At 36.9% G+C, this 21,153-nt stretch overlaps 1 protein-coding gene across 2 annotated transcripts; it reads left to right on the forward strand.

The window, feature by feature from the left end:
• The first annotated feature begins 740 nt into the window (after positions 1-740).
• LOC125658932 (uncharacterized) lies at positions 741-2,384 on the forward strand. Of its 2 annotated transcripts, none has more exons than XM_048890394.2 (2): positions 741-918; positions 1,412-2,384. In XM_048890394.2, the coding sequence occupies exons 1-2, from the start codon at positions 862-864 to the stop codon at positions 1,718-1,720; spliced, it is 366 nt and encodes a 121-aa protein (XP_048746351.2). In that variant the 5' UTR covers positions 741-861; the 3' UTR covers positions 1,721-2,384. The 2 variants fall into 2 exon arrangements, 1 of the variants encoding a protein (XP_048746351.2); XR_008798662.1 differs by lacking the exon at positions 741-918 and adding an exon at positions 957-1,004.
• The last annotated feature ends 18,769 nt before the right edge of the window (positions 2,385-21,153 follow it).

Below are 21,153 nucleotides of genomic sequence, written 5' to 3' on the forward strand. Positions count from 1 at the left end.
GCATTTTATCAACATTGCAAGGTGCACTGTATTTTGGGGGTAGGAGACTGCAAGATTAGGATGATAATCCACGTAAGTTTACAATCTTAATCCAAAGGTGTGACTTGCGAGATTTTTGTAACAGTTTTTCTATTTATTTTTTTTAATTCATTACGCTCTCTCAGTCGCGTGCTTTAAGCTACAGTGAGGTTGCCTATATAGAATCGTCTCCATTACCGAATCACATTAAAGTATTAGTTCCATATTTTCCTGATTCGAAGTCCAATACATAGTATAAAGTATCCTGTCATAAAGAGTTATTCTTGCTAACATAAATTATCATTAAAAAATTATTTTCAACTTGTTCATTATCATAATTTCACGTAAAACAACATCAAGCATTGTCGTGACGTAGATTATAAACACCGTGTGAAGCAGACAACTTTCACTTTTGCATCAAATTTCGCCGGGAACGATACAATGCAGGTAAGTAAAATTGTTACAGATGTTTGGTAGAAATACTCATCTAAAACCTATAAAAACATCATCTTGTTGGGAAATCAGATTATAATTATATTAGATATAAAGTTGCAGGTCGCTAGGTTTCCTATATCGAATCACTGCTTCTGGCGGTAGTGATATATTTTGAGTGAAAGGGATCTTGTCAAAATTTATTTTTCAAATTCGATTTCCGTATATTTAGTTGAAATAAAAAAAAACACAAGTGAAAACATGCTATCTCAATCATTTGCATAAATTCTCTTTCAACATTACATAATTATTTGGATTTTCAGATATGCCCCCAAAAAAACTGAAAACTAAAACTGGTGGAAATACACCTACTCAAAAATCAGCAGCAAACATTGCTAGGAAATATAAAGCATGTGGAAAGAGAATGTCCCAAAGAGAAGAGAGAGAGTCCGAAGAGCATTATATAATGTAAGTACAAATGAACAGTCAATCAAGAAAGTGGTGTAGGAATTCCTCTATTCATTTCTATACCAACCGGTCACATTGGACAATAGGTAAACGTCATCCTTCAGAATCACTCAGTATGATTTACGGAATAGAAGAAGCTTTGAATTCGTTAATTATAACAGTTGAATGCACACAAAATGTTTATCTCATGTAATTGATGTGAATGAAAACTTTGTGTGCCCAAAAAATTACAGGATTTAACTGAATGTTCATTTTTTGTGATTTTATACTCCACTAGTGTACATCTGCACGTAAATAACAAGGAATCGACAACAACAATACATGTATATATTATAATGTGTAAATTGCCAAACTTTATACTGTAAGTGAGACTACCATGACATATAATGTGTTTTTCTGTAACATATCTTCTATATAATATACACCCTATCCTACTACTCTTTTACATTTTGAATTTACCTCAAGTTTTTTTCTTCTTTTTTTTTTTTTTTAGCCTGCTGTGGATGGTGAAATCGCGCATGTTGAGCAATCCAGCAGTTTAGCTTCTACGAAAATTATCATTGACAAATGTGTTGTGAAAGGCTATCATGTGTTTAAAATTCGTCCCCCATATACCCCTCCTCCAACTCGATTAATTGTTGACCGAGAATATTCAAACATAAAAGACAGCAATGCTTGTTTGGTGTGGCTTCCACCATTGAATAATTTCCCCCCAAATATTCATAATGACATTACAGATGAAAAACGTCAGCTGAAAGTTAGTGACATAGCTGGGTGTCGCAGGATGGACGCCCGGCATTAAACTATGAAGACGAGTTTTCAGGTTTATACTGTTTTAATACACTCAAGTTATACACAAATGTTCATCCTTTATCGTTTTTCAAATAGGAGTCAAATGAAGAAGGGATCTGTAACGATAAAAGTTGTAAAAACAATTTAGATACAGATATACTGTTACAATACACATACAACACTTACTTTACTTCACTTTACACAGACTATATTTTGCTGCAGGTACATTTTACACATTGCATTTTACTGCATACTTCACTATACTATACTATACTTAATAGCATTTTACTGCCTATACACATTACACACGGCATTTTACTGCATATACACTTTACACACTGCATTTTACTGCATACTCTGGGCGGTTCCCAATACTCTGGCATGAACAGTACACCGTACATATACGTTTAGGTAAATACATATACATTTGAAGTAAAATAGCATATGAATGTATTGTATACTCACAAGAACTATCACAGTAAATTCTAATATAAATTGTAAAGAACTTTGTACGTTGGCCATTTTAGGAATAAATGTGGAATAAAAATATTGAAGTAATGAGTAAACTTATCTCAGAAGTAGTGGACTCTGGTCACAAGGTATCAAAACTTGATGACTATTACTAGATAAAATACATGAATATCAATGCGGATAAACACTCCGCACCCGGCAATTGCTACACCCAAACTAACTGCACGGGATTTAAATGTTCAAGCATACCTGGTGAACGATTCGCATACTATGGAAACACATTGAGATATTTAATTATTTAACATGATAAAGATCCTAACATCTATGGAGCTATAATCGGGAAATATATACATTAATTGTGACACTGGGCTACCTATTGGACATGTACCAAAATGCCTATCTGCACATTTTCGTAACATTTTGGATAATGGCGGCGAAATATTTGCCGAGGTGACAGGACAGCCAGTAGCAAGTTTTCCTCCATGGCCCGAGCCAAATGAGGAAGGGGGCGGTGTTGTGCTTCCCTGCAAATACATACTTGAAAATGTGAATGCTTCAACTTTATTTGATAAATTGAAGACAATTTTGTCTCAATTAAAAGAGGGGGATGCGATGAAATTGTATACTTTATAGATGATAAACAGCCTCTGAACTTGACTTATAGATATGTCAGTTTTTTTGTACAATGCAAGGTGAAGATAACTAACAGTGGTCAATCTCATAACTCCTATAAGCAATAGGACGGAACATATATCGAGCGACAAGTATCCTCGGGGACAGACTGTCCACCAGCAGAGATACAAACTCGATGGTTAAATGCAAGGTGAAGATAACGAACAGTGATCAATTTCGTACATAAATTATCCAGTATTTTATTTCTCGATATTATTCAGGGAGCTCACTAGTTTTGAGGACGGGGTTCTTTTAGAATGAGAAATTTATTGAATTATTTGTTTAGATTGAAGAATGTTTAATTAACATACAATCAGCCAGGTTTTTGTTTTAATAGCAGAGGACCTTTTCTGTGTTTTTGACAGTAGGTTATCATTTTAGAAATATATCTGGCAACATTGTCTCGAAATTGAGAAATTTTGGGAATTGTTTGCAAATTTTCTCCAATGAAAGGGGTCCTTTTAAATGGGATTCATTTTAAAATGATTGACAGCTGGGCTATCCCAGTATAGGCTATATGTAAATTTGCATTTCTTGAATAAATGTTTAAGGTGAATTAGACTGACTTTACAGTAATTTAATTTTACAAACACACACTGGGTAATTGTGATTTATTAAACCTTTTATGGATATATGGTAATTTTTTAAAATTGTCATGTAGCCCGTTTTCGTTTTCAGCTGCATTACCCGATATTCTTTTTTAAATTTCCATATATTGACGGGTAAAATATTGAATAATTCATGTTAAGGTCAGACAAAAGAATATTTGTGTCATCATTTCTTTCTTCGTGTTTATTACGACATAAAAATGCATGTTGACATTGTCCCTAACAAAAATGCTCAGCTGTAAATCACGTGATTCGGTAATGGAGAAAATGATCCGGTAAAGGCGACTACTGTGCTCATTAACAAACAACAATAATTCCTATTTATTAAGTGCTTATTGAGAAATGATATATACAATAGTTTAAGTTATATATGGTACCACTATTCATGTTATATAATAGATTTAACTCGAACTCGGATACCAACTATCGACGCTAAACCACAAAGTGATCCGTTATAGGCAACCTCTCTGTAGTTCATAATCCGTTCATAGTCAATGTGAACGGATTGTGTCGCGCGCTGAAATTGGTTGGTTCATAGAGGAAAATGCGATTTGTAATATAAATATAAGTTTATGAATTTGGAAACGGACACCAGAATTCTTTGATTTGCACTACTCATTAATCGTATAAATTTGTCCAAGTCTTGTAGACAACTGAAATTAGAACATTCTTCATTTCCAGTCTTTCAAAATTAAACTTATCACAACACAATAGAAAATGCATTTCGTCATCCACAGCACCAGAATTACAATTCAGATGTCATTTACAAGAAATACCAAAGGACAGATCGAATTCCAGGCTGCACTTGTATAAACCACCCACCCTCCGAATATTTCATGACATCTTCTTCACGAAACATGCGCACATCTAAGATGATGGGAAGGAAATTTCAGTCTTGTTTACCGTTTTGTTTATGTTATATTTCATAAAACTTACAACAGACAGAACAAAACATTAAATTATCCATATTGCACGTGCGAACATGAACTAAACTCATTCGTAAACAAAAATGTGGTTCATTCAATTTGTACGCATATATTTATGTCATGTTAAAGATAATGGGGGGGGGGGGGGGGGAATTGATGTAGTTGCTAAACTTTCTCGTTCCGAAGTTTTAACACAGATTAACTAACGTGTGAGTATGTGATTATGAGCTATTAGTATTTAACATGCTCAATCCACCAACTTGAGTTGTCCAAAGACAACATAGCACAGTTGCTCTTGATTAAAAAGATATTGCTAACGTTAAAATATTTTTGAAAAATAGGTCAAAGTTCAGGGTCACAAGTCATGCTATTTTAAAAACGAAAAGCCAAATCATGGGGCATCCATATGCCCTATCTATCTTTGTTTAAATACACGCAAGCTTAAATATTTTATATAGTACGTAAAAGTCCGAGGTAAGTATGTCAAAAGTCTTGGTACCAGATGGCCTCGTCATTGGGCATTTACATGTGAAATACCGAAGCCATATACCTTTGATTCAAAACAAATATCCAAGGTTAACGTGTTTTTAAAAGTAAGTCAAGGTCACTATGTCAAACGTATCAGTGCCAAAAGAAAGGCCTATTCATGAGGATCAACGTCCTGTCCCCTCGGGTTAAAAGATCTAGCTTGGGTTAAAAGATATGGTCTAGGTTAAAGTTTTTTCAAAATTAAGTAAAAATCCAAGGTAAAAGTCACTAGCTCAAAGGCCTTGATATCAAATGAAAATCCTGGCATCTATGTATGAAATATAAATGTCATATCCTCCCTGGTTCGAAAGATATAGCGAGGATTAACATTTTTCTCTTAAAGTGCGACGCCGCCGCCGACACCGAGTTCATAATAATAACAATTGTCCCAGCGAGCTAAAATGGATTAAGGGTGTTTTAAGATGGGTAGGGGCTTCGCTCTACTAACCACATTATCGATAATAGTAGATCTTGGCGAGATTGCTAAAATACACTAATTTAAACATATCACACAGGATACAAGTTAGGAATGGTTTTAGAGTTTATCGTATCGATTGTTTTCCAGGAAAAGAAAAGATCAAGGTGTTCAATGGATCCAATTTGCAAACAAAACATCATTGAATCACGATTTCAAATATTTTTGACGGCAATTCTTCCGCCAAATCCCTCGTGATTTTGTTGATAAACAGAAACTCCCACAACAAAACCTCTTTTGGGACCAACGATAAAAACACATATATACACACGCTTAGATTTTATCACATTTAATAAATTTATGATAATTATAAAACAAAGCAATTAACCAATTTCGTTATCAACTACTTCCCATGGAGAAATGAATTACTGGGAACAGCGCATTGCCAAATCAAGACATTACATCATATACCACGAACAGTATTAGCGTGGATATGATGGTATCATACGATATAAAAATGTGTGAATTAGTGAGGGGGAAAATAGTTTTGAAGTTAAATAAGAGTGTTTTAAATCCCCCAACAAGCTATTCCAAGTAGCAATAAATCCTACACTGGCAGCCAGATGTTTCGATTTAGATTCCATTCGAATAATTTGCCGAGATACGATTTTATTATTGATGAGGCGGTAATTGTGCTTTATGCCCTTGTAAGATCATTAAACGAGGGTTGCTTATTGGAAATTTATTGATATAATTGAAAGACCGGAAGTTGTTACCATGTTGATAGTGCAAATTCGAGTGAAAAGCATGCATGATGTTGGCAAGCTTTACAAAAAGAAATTCGCAAAGAATACCACTGGGAAATATTTAAGTCTTGAATTGAAAATCAAATGATTGTAAACCGTACCAATCCATTTTCCCTATGTCATGGTGAGGACGTTTAACTAGCATTTTGCATTATGAATAGCCAGGACTACATGAAAAATGTATTAATAAAAAAGTATTTGTTATCATAAATGTAGTAAATTATCTTGACCTGCAATTGAACTATGCCGTCAATTATTTACATCTCGGCAAAAAAATTAGATATTAGACAAGTTTATTTCATTCATTAGTCACAGGGTTGTAAATAACGTAATATCTTTTATCGAGCATTATACAGACTGATGATAGCAAGGACAGCATTTATGATAGCACAAATTTGTTTTCAACTAGCATGGTTAGAATATTGTTGGTTCAATAATGTCAATATCTAACAGCTGTTTTATTGTACATCATGTTTTAGGAAAAGGGTAATTCCAGTTATATGCACGCAAACATGGTGTTTGAAATTACTTAATTTCGGTCATAAAATGCCTAAGAAAATATTTGGAAAAGTTGAAGAGATTGTATTTATTGCAGCCAATATTGCTCCGTTATACACCAGACAAGTTTATTTCATGTACACACAACAACAGCAGATGTTTCTAACTAGTTTTTCTATATCAAATTGGAAACTTCAAATGTGGAAATTATCCCATACAGCACAGTCAGCAAGGAATCCGTACTTACCAGTAGCCCCACGGTTGGAGTTTTATCGCGATTCGTCACTGATATCTCCGCTTATCCCAGCGGCTTGGATGATCGGGAAATTTTAAACGATTATACTATTCACTTTTGAAAGTTACCTTTATCTCTTGAGAAAATAAACTCGAGATAAAAAATATCGGACATATGTCGTCATACCTTAACCGTCACCACGCAAAGGACGGAGGAAACCACCCAACACTATATATAATATTCGTCGAACGAATATGCGAGTGAGAGGGAGTTTCCAGTGATTCCAAGCCTATCACCTTTTATTGCTTTATCTACAGTCAATACTTGTCTGCATTTAAAAATGAATTCATGACTGTAATGTTAATGTCAGAACATTATCAATATTAATTTCATATATTTAAGAGAATGTACATGTACATTTGCACCATTTTCAGATTTGTTCACATCAAAGTGGTAAATGTAAAGTACATGTGTGTATTACAAATCGCGTTAGAGCAAACCAAGTTTCTGGTGCATAATTATGACGTCATCAACATGTTATGAATTAGCAAATTGATGAAAACTCAATAAAAATTGGCATATTTAGTTCAGTTTTGCTGGAAAAGTTGTCGACAGCAGTTGTCCACGCTCGTTTTTAAAAATTCTATGTATTATGGCATATTTAATCATAAATCTAATGTAGTCAGGTTGTGGGCGATGGTTTGATTAGCAAAAAAGACTTACAACTCGTAACATGCACGTACATATCATTTATTTCCTTTCTCAAATCATGAAATTTGACCCCTAGAAATAAACTATATTGCAGTATCCTTGTCAAACTTGATTTAATGTTGGTTCCTGATCATCAATCATGCTTGTTCACGGTTCTACCTAAGTGAACTTGTTTTGATTTTATTAATCACATTGACTGAAAATGTGAAAAATTTTGCTGGAAAGTGAGAAATTACAATGGCAAATTTATGATTTCGTTTAATGTAGGATTTTTTTATCTTTACATTGGGGAAATTCGAGTGTAAAACTATATGGTAGAAAATATAGTCATTCAAAATACAAACCTCTAACAAAGGAAAGCAGTAAGACCATTTCTATCTGATACTGCCATTAAAGGCTTCAGTTGGTAATGTTACTATTACATCAAAGTAATTATCTACGGAGATTAAAGAAATACAAAAGCATCTCACTAAATAAAGCGCCCGAAGCTACCAATAAACGGAAATCAACATCCGTGTTTCTCAGATGTTTGAATTTTGGTTAGTTGTTAATCAAAGGCGGTAATGGCGAATACTAGAAGGTAACGTCCGCGTGACATCGGAATATAAAGGGCGACACAATTTCGCGAAAAGTACACGAAAAGGGGGACATTGTGTCTGAAAACTGATAATTGGAAGTTTTATCTCGGTATCTACAATACACATCAGCACGTATTTATTCTTTCATCTTCTTTGTTGGAGGGAATTGATTGATAACAACTATGATAGAATCACCGCACCTATAGTAGTTTTAAAAGGCAAAACTTCTTTGAGGGACTGACTTTTATTTAGTCACGGATGATGGTAATGTCTCAGTTCTAGTGTGTCTATTACTGTTCGTTTAAATTTAATGTAACGTATGAGTAACAAAAATATGTGCATAGCTGTTGATATATCATGCATTCTACCTAAGCTTATATATTTCAAAATGTAAAACGTCTGAAGCTTTATAAAAATGATTTGTTTTCATAATGTAAAACGTCTGAAGATTTTTAAAAATGAAAGCGCTTACGTTTTACAACATGTTGTCATATTTAATATATATATAGATAGATAGATAGATAGATAGATAGATATATAGATAGATAGATAGATAGATAGATATCCAAAGTTGAAATAGAGTCTCAGTAATTGGATAATAATATTTTTTTTAAAAATATGAAAAGAAAACAGAAATCCTCCGTAAAGTCTTTAGCGCTTTTATTACATCTTCAGAAGCTTTACAAAATGTATACATAGCAGTATCATAGTAACAGTGATAATGACGTCAAAGTAAGCGGAACGTTAAATGTCTATATAGTGACGTCATGGATAATGTACAACAATGATCTGGGAAAAGTACGGGAAAATCATAGGCAATTGTAAAAGACTATTGCTTTAGAATACCAATAAAATGTTTTTCTTTTTCCCGTCTCTGAATAGCACTGGCACATCTGAGTTTATAAAATGGGAAAATGTTAAATCGTTTTTTATCACACGTTTCCAGGTGTGTACTTAACTGGATTTGTCTGTATCCAGGTGTACTGATATGCTGCTTTTATACACGTACACGGGCTCGGAGAGTGTTGCCAGTTTCGCCAATGTAATATTCCTTGCATCCAGGACAAGTGATGGCGTATATGACATCCTTTGAATCGCATGACATAATAGCATTAACTTTAAATTCTCGTCCGTTAAAATTATAACTGGTCCCTTCTGTAATGTAGTCACATGTACCGCATGGAGGGTCCGTACACTTTGACACTGTATAATTACGGTCATCAAATTGGGAGGAACAAAGTATTCTCTTAAGATTTTGGGGTTGGCGTTTACTGCTAATAAAACGACAGTTCTTGTAAATGCCTTTTGTTTGTTCATCTTCTCTAAGTAGCCTGTTTAATTCATAAACAATTGAATTGCTGTTTTGATTTCTCGGATTATAATTATGTACAAATGGTATTATTTCTCCGTCATTAGCACATCGTGTGTTTGAAAGTAGCTGTATTCTATCGCACTACTTAGCCTTCATTATTCCATCGTCTACAAGTTGTTCTGGGTATTTTTGGCTTAATAAATACAGTTTTAATTCCTCCAAGCGGATATCCCTCGTATAGATATTGCAATTTAAGCTGGTATTTTTTTTAAATATAAGAACGTCGGGAAATGACATTTGTGTATCATCTGTTTCCATCGTGATTTTTATATCCGAGTTCATTTGGTTTAGTAGAAAAACTCCGATAACTTATCGACATCATCATCCCACAAGATAAAACAATCATCTAAATATCTCTTCCATTTAGACTGTATATTATTTGCAAATTCTGCCCCCACAACGTACATAGTTGATCATGTAACTTATGTTCTGGGGTTAATGTTGCATAGGTAGGTGCGACTTTTGTCCCCAATGCAGTTCCCTTAGTTTGGAGGTAATGATGGTCGGAAAAAGCAAATGAGTTGTTGTCTAGAACTAATTTTAGTGCTTCTAAATTAAAACCCTGTTGGAATCTGTCATTAAGTACATCGGGATATTTTTCCATCCAGATTTTACCGCTTCCAATCCTAATTCTGTAGGAATATTAGTATATAAACTAATAACATCCAAATTGACAGGTGACCTGAGTAGGTAAATGATTTATAAAATCCAGATGGTCTCTTACATATCTGGGTACTTTTTGGCAATATGGTTTTAAAAGTATATCCAATAAATGACACAGTCTCTGCGTTGAACAGTTTGGCCCTCCTTCTATGGGTCTGAAGGATAAGTCTGCTGGATCCAGACAAGTAATAATTCACTATTTTGATTTGCTATGGCATCCTTAATAATTCTAGACTTGTGAACTTTAGGTAAACCATAGAATTGACTCTCTCGGATTTCAAAGTTTGTCAGGTAGTCCTGTTCTTTATCTGTTAAACCTTCCCATAGTGGTCCATACATAAATCCTAAATTTTGTATTTTTGTAATTGTTTTCTTCTCATGACAATTGTGTAGTCTATCATAAAAATTGTTGTCTTGTAACATTTGTAAAATTTTATTTTTGTGGAAATCCTTATTCATTAACACAACTCCACCTCCTTTATCGCCCTCTTTAATAATGACAGTAGGGTCATCACGGAGGTTTTTAAGAGCATTTTCCTCTTCCATAGAGAGATTATGTTTAATATTCCTAGGTTTGTTTGGAAAATGAATATTTTCTAATGTGTCGCAAACGGCATCCAAAGTTCGATTTCTTCCTCGTTTTGGATTAAACTTTGATTTATTTCTTACAAGGTTTGTTGGCTCTGCCTCTGTAGACTCAGATTCAGATTCACTGGTCTCACTTTCATGAAAATATTCATATAGTCTTAGTCGCCGAGTATAGGCTTTAACATCCGTTTTAAGCTCTTGATTATTGACATGAGGTGTAGGGGTGTATTTTAGACAGTAGTTTTATTTCGGAATCCGTTAATTGTCTATCGGAAAGATTAAATACTTTTGGTTCTGTCTTAATTATATTCCTGGGTGTATCTATTGAATTGCTGTTGTTGATAACCGCGGTATTTGGTTATTGTATCTCTGGCCTTGTATCATTTTGCCTCCTTCCAAAAATAGTTGCGTACCCCTCTTCCGATATACGTGGTTCTTTCGTTTCTGTAAAACTTTGGTGGAAGCCTATTTCTACTATATCCTGTTATTTTCATTTTGTCCGCTATTGTCCTGATTCCGCCTGTTTATAGCTTTGTGATGCTTAGGAATCTGTCTATTTTGAGGAATAGTACTACGAGAGATTTGATTTTTGGATTTAGAATTCTCGTATTGATTCTTATTTGTATTTTCCCGAAAATGAATTTAGTCCTTTAGAAAATGATGGCCCAGGTGGATTTTCCATAGGGAGATCCACTGTAAGTGTAGGGTTAGGGAGATCCACTGTAAGTGTAGGGTTAGGGAGATCCACTGTAAGTGTAGGGTTAGGGAGATCCACTGTAAGTGTAGGGATATTTGTAGAATTGTTTCTTACGGCGGACGCGTAACTTTTCCTAGAAGTTTGTCTATTATGCAATTGCTGTAGCCTTGGTTTATTTGGTTGAATAACATCCTGACCATAATTTTTTTCATAATCCAAAAGCCATGATTCCGTATATCTCCATCTGTTGTATGAAGTTTGTTCCTCTTTAAGGCAATCAGATCTTAATATTATATATATATATAACTCTAAACACTTTGTAGATATATGTCATTAAATACTACATATTATATTATATTAAATATGTCATTAAAACCAATCAATTTGAGGACTGCAACGGTAACAAATATCGTATAAAAATTACATCAATTGTAAATCCAGCAATGTAGTTTATGGAGTGTTTTGCAAAAAATGCAACAAAATTGTATATGTGGGAGAAACTGGGGTAACTTTATACCAAAGGCATGTTTTGAATTTGTCATTTATTAGACGAGAAACTGATGACCCTGTTGTTCTTCATTTTTATACGGATTCTCATAGTATTGACGATTATTCTATAATATTGCATATCCACGCTTGTCTTGGATATGCGCATTTATCTCCGTAACTGTATCCTTGTCAGCTTTTACTAAAAGGGAAAGGGGGGTTGTTCTTATTTATTCCGGGAAATTTAATTCTGCAATATTCTAATATATATTGACACGTACACGTCACGTCCTTTCTGGAACATTCTTCCAAACGGCGTGGTCATTGAACTTGGTGCAGCATCAATTCTATCCATATCACTTTAAAATATGCCGAAGACCAAATCAAAAAGGGGGGCACCCAGATCCACGACGTCTGACCAGTCTCAGCATACTTAGGCAGTACAGACAGGGCGTAATCGCAGGACACGGAGGAGCAATGATGCTGACCCCAGTGTAGCACATGGCGGAGTCCAGCCATAGATACCTGTGGTCCAACGAGCACTCTCAACCCCCACAGCGGGTGCAGCCTGGGGTAGAATTAACGCCGAGTACAGGTAATGCTATTTTGCACAATGAATTTAATCAGGGCCCACAACCGTTACCTACAATGATCAATTCAAACCAGGCCCCATTGGCATATCATGTTGATAACCACACTATACATAAAATAGTCAACGGTGAATTTGTTAATTTAGCCACTTTGCTTGTACGTGACAGCAGTAATTCTCAGATAGCATCTATTCTCTTAGTCAACAAATTTGGCCAAATTATTGCACATCCTAAGCAATCAAACAAAATAACTACTATTGAACGCTGGACAGATGCGTTCCTCATATTTACTAGCATATATATTGCTGCTCATCCAGAAAAAACACAGAAATTATTAAAGTACATCCACGACGTTAGACTGGGGGCAGAAAAGTCACAGGGTTGGCCTAATTATGACGAGCAGTTTCGCTTGTGTATGGCAACTAATCCGTCTATGGACTGGGGGAGGGTTGATGCAGAGCTTTGGCTCATTTACATGACCCCTTCAAACACCATCCCCTCACCCACCATCAAATCAGTATCTTAAGTGCTTTGATTATAATTACAAGGGGTCGTGTCACAAGATTCAGTGTAGATATTTACACCGTTGCCTTAAGTGTGGCGACAACCATCCGTCAAGTGATTGTGCTAAGGCTAAGGCGGGCAAACCAGGGGGACCAAGCAACAATCAGCCCTTTCGGACCAATAGCAACCAGTCACAATCCTTTATCCCAACCCAAACCAGACAGCAGTCTGGATATATGGGTCCTGGCAAATTCGCCAATAAATACGAGCATAGTTGTTAGTTATCTCCACACATACCCAAACACTACATCAGCTATTTCATTAAAAATGGTCTAATTCGGGGGGGTTAGACTGCAGTATTCGGGTCCTCGACTGCCAATGTTTTGTAGTAATCTTATATCAGGCACTGAGCACACAGAGGTGTTGCAAGAAAAAATCCATAAAGAGGTTCTTGGAGGGCGAATGGCTGGTCCTTTTGACCACCACCCCCCCCCCATTGCATAATTTACACGTTTCCCCAATAGGTATCGTTCCGAAGGCGGTTGGCGCATGATCACACATCTTTCTTACCCACCGTCAAATAGTATAAACCACCATATCGACCCGGTTCACACATCTGTTAAGTATACCTCATTCGATACTGTAGTCCAAACCATTAGTCTTCTGGTCAAACAAAAGTTGATATCAAAAGTGCGTTCAGGTTAATTCGGGTTCATCCAGCTGATTTCGAACTTTTGGGCTTGCATATGAATGGCAGTTTTTATATTGATAAGTGTTTACCAAATTTTTGAAATGTTCTCATAATTTTTAGAGTGATTGGTCATAGCTAAATCAGGGACTGAAACGGTTCACCATTACTTGGATTTTATTTTTGCAGGCAGTGCGCATACAAGCCATTGTCATGTCATTATGCATACATTTCAGTCTCTGTGTGTCGAGATGGGAATACCTCTGAACCAGGATAAATCTGTTCAACCCACTACCTGTTTAATATTTCTCGGTCTGGAGATTGATACTATCAAAATGCAAATTAGAATACCCCGAGAAAAGGTTGACAAACTCATGAATCTCCTACTTCCCTGGGTCTCGAAAAATAAAATTAAGTTATCTACCCTTCAGAGCCTGGTGGGCAAGTTAAATTTTTTTTGGCAAAGCAATACCCGGTAGCAGGGCATTCAACCGTAGATATTACAACGCCACGATTGGTCCCACTAAGCCATCGCGTCATATCAGAATCAATCACTCCATGCATGAAGACATGAATACATGGATAAGCTTTTTGAGGGGATTCAATGGTGTAGTGTATTTCCCAGAGAGGGAGTGGGCCACCCAGAACACTTTACAACTGTTCACAGACAGTGCAGGTGGATCTAGTTTTGGTTGCGGGTGTTATTTTCAGGGTCAATGGACCTACCTTCAATGGCCACATAATTGGGCCATTACTCCCATCTTGAAAGACATCACATTTTTAGAACTTGTGCCCATTGTGCTAGCCATATCAGTATGGGGCAGTAGGTTGCAAAACAAAAAGATACTATTTCATGTGGACAATATGGCCTTAGTACACATTCTTAACAAACAGTCATCTAAGTCACATCGGGTCATGTCGTTTGTTAGACCACTTATCCTTCAAACATTGCACTTCAATATTCAGTTCAAAGCCCAGCATATCCCTGGGGAAACCAATAAAATTGCTGATTCTATATCTCGCGAGCAGTGGGACCTGTTCAGGGACCTGGCACCTACAGCCGACCACAACCCTCAGCTAATCCCAGCTTCGTTCCAGAGGCTGCTATGTCAAGTGAAATAACCCGCCTTTTACACTCATCCTTGTCAGCAAACACCAACCAAGCATATATGGTGGGTATTCAGGCATTCAACCATTTCCGTAGCATTCAGGGACTACCTAACACATGGTCACCACCGGATACTCACATCAATACATTTATCCATACACGGTTACAAGCAATCCACAGCTAAAGCATACATCTCTGCCATTAGTTTTTATTGCAAACTCCACTGGAATGCGGATCCGACTAAGCATTTTATAGTGCAGAAATTGTTGCAGGGTATGAAGCGCACAAATTCAATATCGGGTGCCCGTTTACCTATCACATTGGGCATTTTGAAACTAATCATAAATAAACAACAGGTTGTATGCTCTAGCACGTATGAGACCCTTCTTTTTAAAGCATCATTCTCACTAGCTTTTAATGCCTTGCTTAGGATAGGGGAATTTGCTTTGTCAAAGGGCAATTCTGTGGATCGGGTTTTACATACTGGGGACATTTCCCTGCACACTAACTAATTAACAATTCACATTAGATATTCGAAAACTGACCAATTAGGTAGGGGCACCACATTGACAGTACATAAGATGATCGGAACTACTTGTCCAATACAGGCCATGCACGATTATATGGAGGTTAGGGCACCGAAAGCGGGGCCATTATTTTGTCATTACTCTGGTCAGCCTCTTGCTCGTTACCAGTTCACCGCAGTTTTGTCACGCTCGCTTAATTTAGCTGGGATAGACAGTAGGCACTTCAAATCCCACTCGTTTCGCATTGGTACAGCAACTACACTCGCACAACAAGGCATGTCAGCCGAAGTTATTCAAGTGGCAGGTCGATGGAGATCTGTTACATATCAGTCATATATTCGCTAATCTCTTAACGTTCATATGCCTTGGGTATTTGCATGCCTAACATTCACCAAGTTTTTCATAGGTCCAATTAAAGTGTGGATTGTTGGATCCTCCATTATTAAGAGGGCAGCAGTGCCTGCCAGATCCGGACAGGGGGACCAAATCTTAACGTTCCAAACACGACCATTTGGTGGCAAGGTTACGGGGGTATGAATTTATACGAGTTGGTGCCGAAACTTAAAATATTACAGCAGGTGCAAGATATTCCTGATCTTATCATTGTTCATTGTGGGGCAAACAACCTAGGCCGTACCAACCTGTGGTCACTGGTCAGACTTTTTCAGTCTGTTGTACTAGATATAACCAAACTGTTTCCTAGTGTGAGATTAGTGTGGTCCTCACTGCTACCTAGATTTAGTTGGCGTTATTCTACAGAGATACAGGCAATGGAAAACGCCAGAGCAAGAATTAACAGGGAGGGTATTAGGCTAATACCTTCAAAGGGTGGGGCGTTCATCAAATACACAATTTGAAGCGAAGCCCGTTCACCTGTATCATTCTGATGGTGTGCATCTGTCACAGCTCGGGAATGACTTATTTCTCAATAATCTACAAGGTGCCCTTGAAACCTTCATTAGTGGCAGGGTTAATGCGTTTCCTTACACCTGTTTCGATTTACGGCAATCTGGTTAGCGGTGACCATTTGAGTTGGCGTACTGCCGCCGTCACCACGGTTCTGGGCACTCCCTTGGTGGCGGTTGCAGTCCAACAAACGCTCCTGTTTCATGGGCGTGTGTGGCACGTGTAAGTGGCGTTTCGGCGCACCCCAACTGAAATGGTGGAGTGCACCCAATATTCTGCAGCTTCATGCCATGAACTTAGAAAATTTGCAGTATTGATTGATGATTGAATTGCTGATTGAATGATTGAATTGTTGTTGACATTGAATTGTCGGACTATTGATTGATTGATTTAATATCTTAATTCTTGTATTGATTGATTGATTTATTGTATTTGCATTTGATGACGTTGTGCACTTGCGTTTACCCAGTGCACAATTCGCCCATCTGGGGCCGTCACATTTGATTGATTGATTGTTGCGGGGGCGGCTCTGTGGTTGCCCCCAACCATCACCGCGGCCAAGAGCGCCAAAACAAATAAATATCGTTCATTATTATGTGGTTGTACAGTGTTATTTTTGGACACGAATCGGTGATAATAGGAATTGAAAAACTTTACAAAGATGACATTTATCGTCGCTTTAGAGAAAATTTATGGAAGAAAAAATTAAATACTCATGTACCACACGGAATAAACAAAAGGGAACATTTTTGTCTTTAATAATTAATGTCTTGTAAGACTTGTATGCAAAGAACGTGTTATAATAACTGATTATAACAATATTGATGTATTTACGATTAACTACTTACTGTAATATTTCTTGTTTGTATTAACTTAGGCCAGTAGTTGACTGCTTTGTGACCAAACATTTCTTAAATTCTGTTTCATTACAAATACCAAATATTTAATTGTACGCATAGTCATATTTTAGGATGTGTCCACGAGGTCGGGTGAGTATTGTTCATTTTATTATTATACTCTTACCTTTCTCATATTGTTTTTCGCGCAATATCAACTTTGACGTTTATAATATTTACTGTGACGTCATAGTACTTTCGTGTATATAGTAGTGTGTTGCGTTGCTATGAGAGATAAACACGACTAAAGAAGACCGGTAACACGGTCGAAATATTTCTACAAAGTGTTTAGAATTTTTTCTATATTTTACTTCCAAAAAAGAGACTTTATATATATATATATATATATATATATATATATATATATATATATATATATTATGTCAAAAAATGAATGAAGAAATCGGCACAGTTGTTAGATAATTTTAAAGAATAAAATCCAAAATGATCACAGAATAATCAACGATAAGTTCCTGCTAGTACTTTCGCTCTTCAGACAGTTTGTCTTGAATGTTTCAGTTTCATAGTAATGTTGTAAACTGTTCAACGTTACTATGAGGGCGAGTCAATATGTAACCAGCCTAACTTATTTCCGGTTTAGATCCACCTCTTCTTTTTCGATGCAATTGCCCTCTAGTGTGATGTACTTCGACCAACGGTGTTCAAGTGCCATCAACCCAGAACTGAACAAGAGGCAATGCTCACTAAGAATACCCCCCCCCCCTTACCCCAATCTCCCAAAGGGTGTTGGTAATAGGTATAAACTACCTCTTTTCTGAGTGTAAAAAACAAATGGCATGACAAACCGAACCATATTGCTACTTCGATGTCCAGTGCGCGTGACCTTTGACCTTTTAACCCCAAAATCGATAGGGAACATCTTCATCCCATGGGTAGTCCATATGTATGATATGGTGACTGTAGGTGGAAAGGATAACGCTTTAGAGCCCGGAAACCATATTGCTACTTCGATGTCCAGTGCGCTTGGCCTTTGACCTTTTGGCCCCAAAATCGATAGGGAACATCATCATCCCATGGGTAGTCCATATGTATGATATGGTGACCGTAGGTGGAAAGGATAACGCTCTAGAGCCCGGAAACCATATTGCTACTTCGATGTCCAGTGCGCTTGACCTTTGGACCCCAAAATCGATAGGGAACATCTTCAACCCATGGGTAGTCCATATATATGATATGATGACGGTAAGTGGAAAGGATAATGCTTTAGAGTCCGGAAACCATTGCGTCTACAGATGGACGGACAACCCGATTCCAGTATAACCCCACCCCCCCAACTTGTATAATATATATTTATATATAATATTTCTTCACTCAGGGCAGTTATGTTCATTTAGGAGTTCATTGCTATTTCTGTGCTCTATATGAAATATTTCGAATGCAATGTGTATTATGTATGATCCTCTTAATTAAATGTACGTTAAATAACTATCCCATTTCCATTCTCAATGACCGTGTGTGACAGCGTGGCGAGAATTCCATCGTCATCGAAAGCAAGTTTTTTGACTTGCCTAGATGGTCTAGCAGTCTAGCGCGCTGGTTACATGTTGCTAGGAGATTTGGTCGTGAGTTCAACCCCGGGTATAGGCGGAAGTGGGTATCTAAATAAAGTGAAATTTTCTGTGCTTTATATTAAATATTTCTTCATTTAGGGCAGTTATGTTCATTGCTGTTTCTGTGCTTTATATATATATACACACGTATATATATTAATGTTTATGATAAGTGTATTTCACTACACGTACAATGATTAACGCCATGTTTATTAGCATTGTAAACATTGTAACATTTTAATTTCAATCCTGCACAGATTATGTCGACTAAATATCAAACTCAAATCTTATATATTGACTTCCGACTGCCTCTTTGCTTATTATGCAGACACTACGCCATCGTTTTTTGTGCACAAATTGCGTCTAGCTGTAATAATGTAGCCCTATCCGATTTTTTTTTCTTCTGACGTTTTCGGGATAGGGCTACAATTCCATAGGATCTCCGTAATGGTGCAAAACTATTTTATGAATTAATCGATAATAAGCTCCGTGTATTAGTCCCAAATGTTGTTTCCACCAAAAGGAGTACCAACTTTGTGCTTGGACATGTCTAATAAAGGTGTTTTTCATTAAACATCATGTACAGCATGCTGATTTCTTCGTCTGCTCCACCATGCTTGTTACCGCGAGATCTCGTAGGTGATCCACCTGAAAAACCTAAACATTGATAATCTGCGTTTAAAAAGTAGTTACTCGAGCCACTTCGACAAAGAAAGGAAAATCATATGGTTGCAGAAAGAATTTACAGTCTACTGTTCGTTTTTTAACTTTATATTAAATCTAAACCTTTTTAATACCGACGATTAATTGATTGGTGTTTTCCCTCACATTCAACAGTTTTTATTATTAGAAGAGAGAACCCAGATACAATGTACCTGGGAAGAGACCACCGACCTTCCGAAAGTTGACTGGGAAACTTTCTCACTTACCGGCGCGAGCGGGATTCGAACCCGTGCTGACAGAGGTGAGAGGCCATGTGATTTTGAGCGCGATCCTCTAACCACTCGGTCAAGGAGGCACCCCTAATACCGACGAAATAGCTTTCCCCTCCGTACTTGTCCATTGATGTAAATACTACCTTATATGGCATATGCAAATAACTTGACAATCGGAAGTTGAAACTTCAGTACATCAAACATGGCGCACAAATATGAATCGAGAAATTGGAATACATATATATCGAAATTGTTGAAAACAGTAGAATAGAGCTTAAGAAATCGTAAGTTGCAGGTTGTGAATTTATATATTGACTAAGAAACATAGAATATCATTTTATTTACTCAAAGAAAGTCAGCAAATGTTTAGAATGATCGGAAATGTTGCGGGAGTGAATCACTCATTTTTCCATGTGAACATGATGACGGGTGATTGATTGTATAATAACATCATGTTTAGCTCTAAAGGATCCGAACTTGAACAGGCTACCCCGGAAGTGCTTCTGGATCCCAAGACAGATATCACTTGTTACGATGTCCACAGATCAAAGTTCAACAGTCAAGCAACTCTCTTTTCCTCCCAAGTTCCGTAACGACATGACAGTTTGCATCGATCATGGATGGCAGAAAAGGGGTTTTGACAGTTGAACAGGTATATATTTGACAAAGTTTCTTAAAAAATAATGAATGTTATTCTACCGGTGGATTGTCTGTATACCCTGTGAATTGATTACGACATAACTTCAAGCTAATGTCAATTTACGCAGAATCGCACCACTAATTTAATTAAATCCCAAAATATCGATTTGTAAATAAATATGATTTTTCTTCTAGGGCATACATTCATGATGCGCACAGAAAATAAGGTTTATTTTGAAGACAGTTGTAACAAACCGCACTTGGGGATCCGGGTTAGAATAGGTCCTCAGTACCCCTTGCATGTCGTAAGAGGCGACTAAATGGGGTGGTACTTCGGATGAGACAGCTAAAACCGAGGTCCCGTGTCACAGCAGGTGTGGTACGATAAAGATCCCTCCCTGCTCAATGGCCATAAACGCTGAGCATATGCCTAAATTCTACAGCCCTTCACCGGCAGTGGTGACGTCTCCATATGAGTGAAATATTCTCGAGAAACAATATTCAATCAATCAATCAATGGAGTAAATGGTGGGAGAGAAATAGACCAGGAGTAAACTCGTTGTGTGTGGAATCACAGAGGATCTGCCAGGGCCATAGAGAGTGAAGCCGTCCTGTATGTCATCAAGGATATGATCCAACAGGGTACGTCTGTAGATGTACACTGTAATAGAGGGTGATGGTGATAACACTCTTGTGACTCGGATACATAAGAGTCTTGGAATGACTGTTAAAAATTGACAGCAATCATTGCATAAAAACATAGTCAAACTTCTCTATGATCTCCACGATAGGAAGGGAGGTAATATTTTCACTTGGCATAATATG

The sequence above is a fragment of the Ostrea edulis genome, chromosome 9 (genome assembly GCF_947568905.1).
Source record: "Ostrea edulis chromosome 9, xbOstEdul1.1, whole genome shotgun sequence".
Lineage (NCBI taxonomy): Eukaryota > Metazoa > Mollusca > Bivalvia > Ostreida > Ostreidae > Ostrea > Ostrea edulis.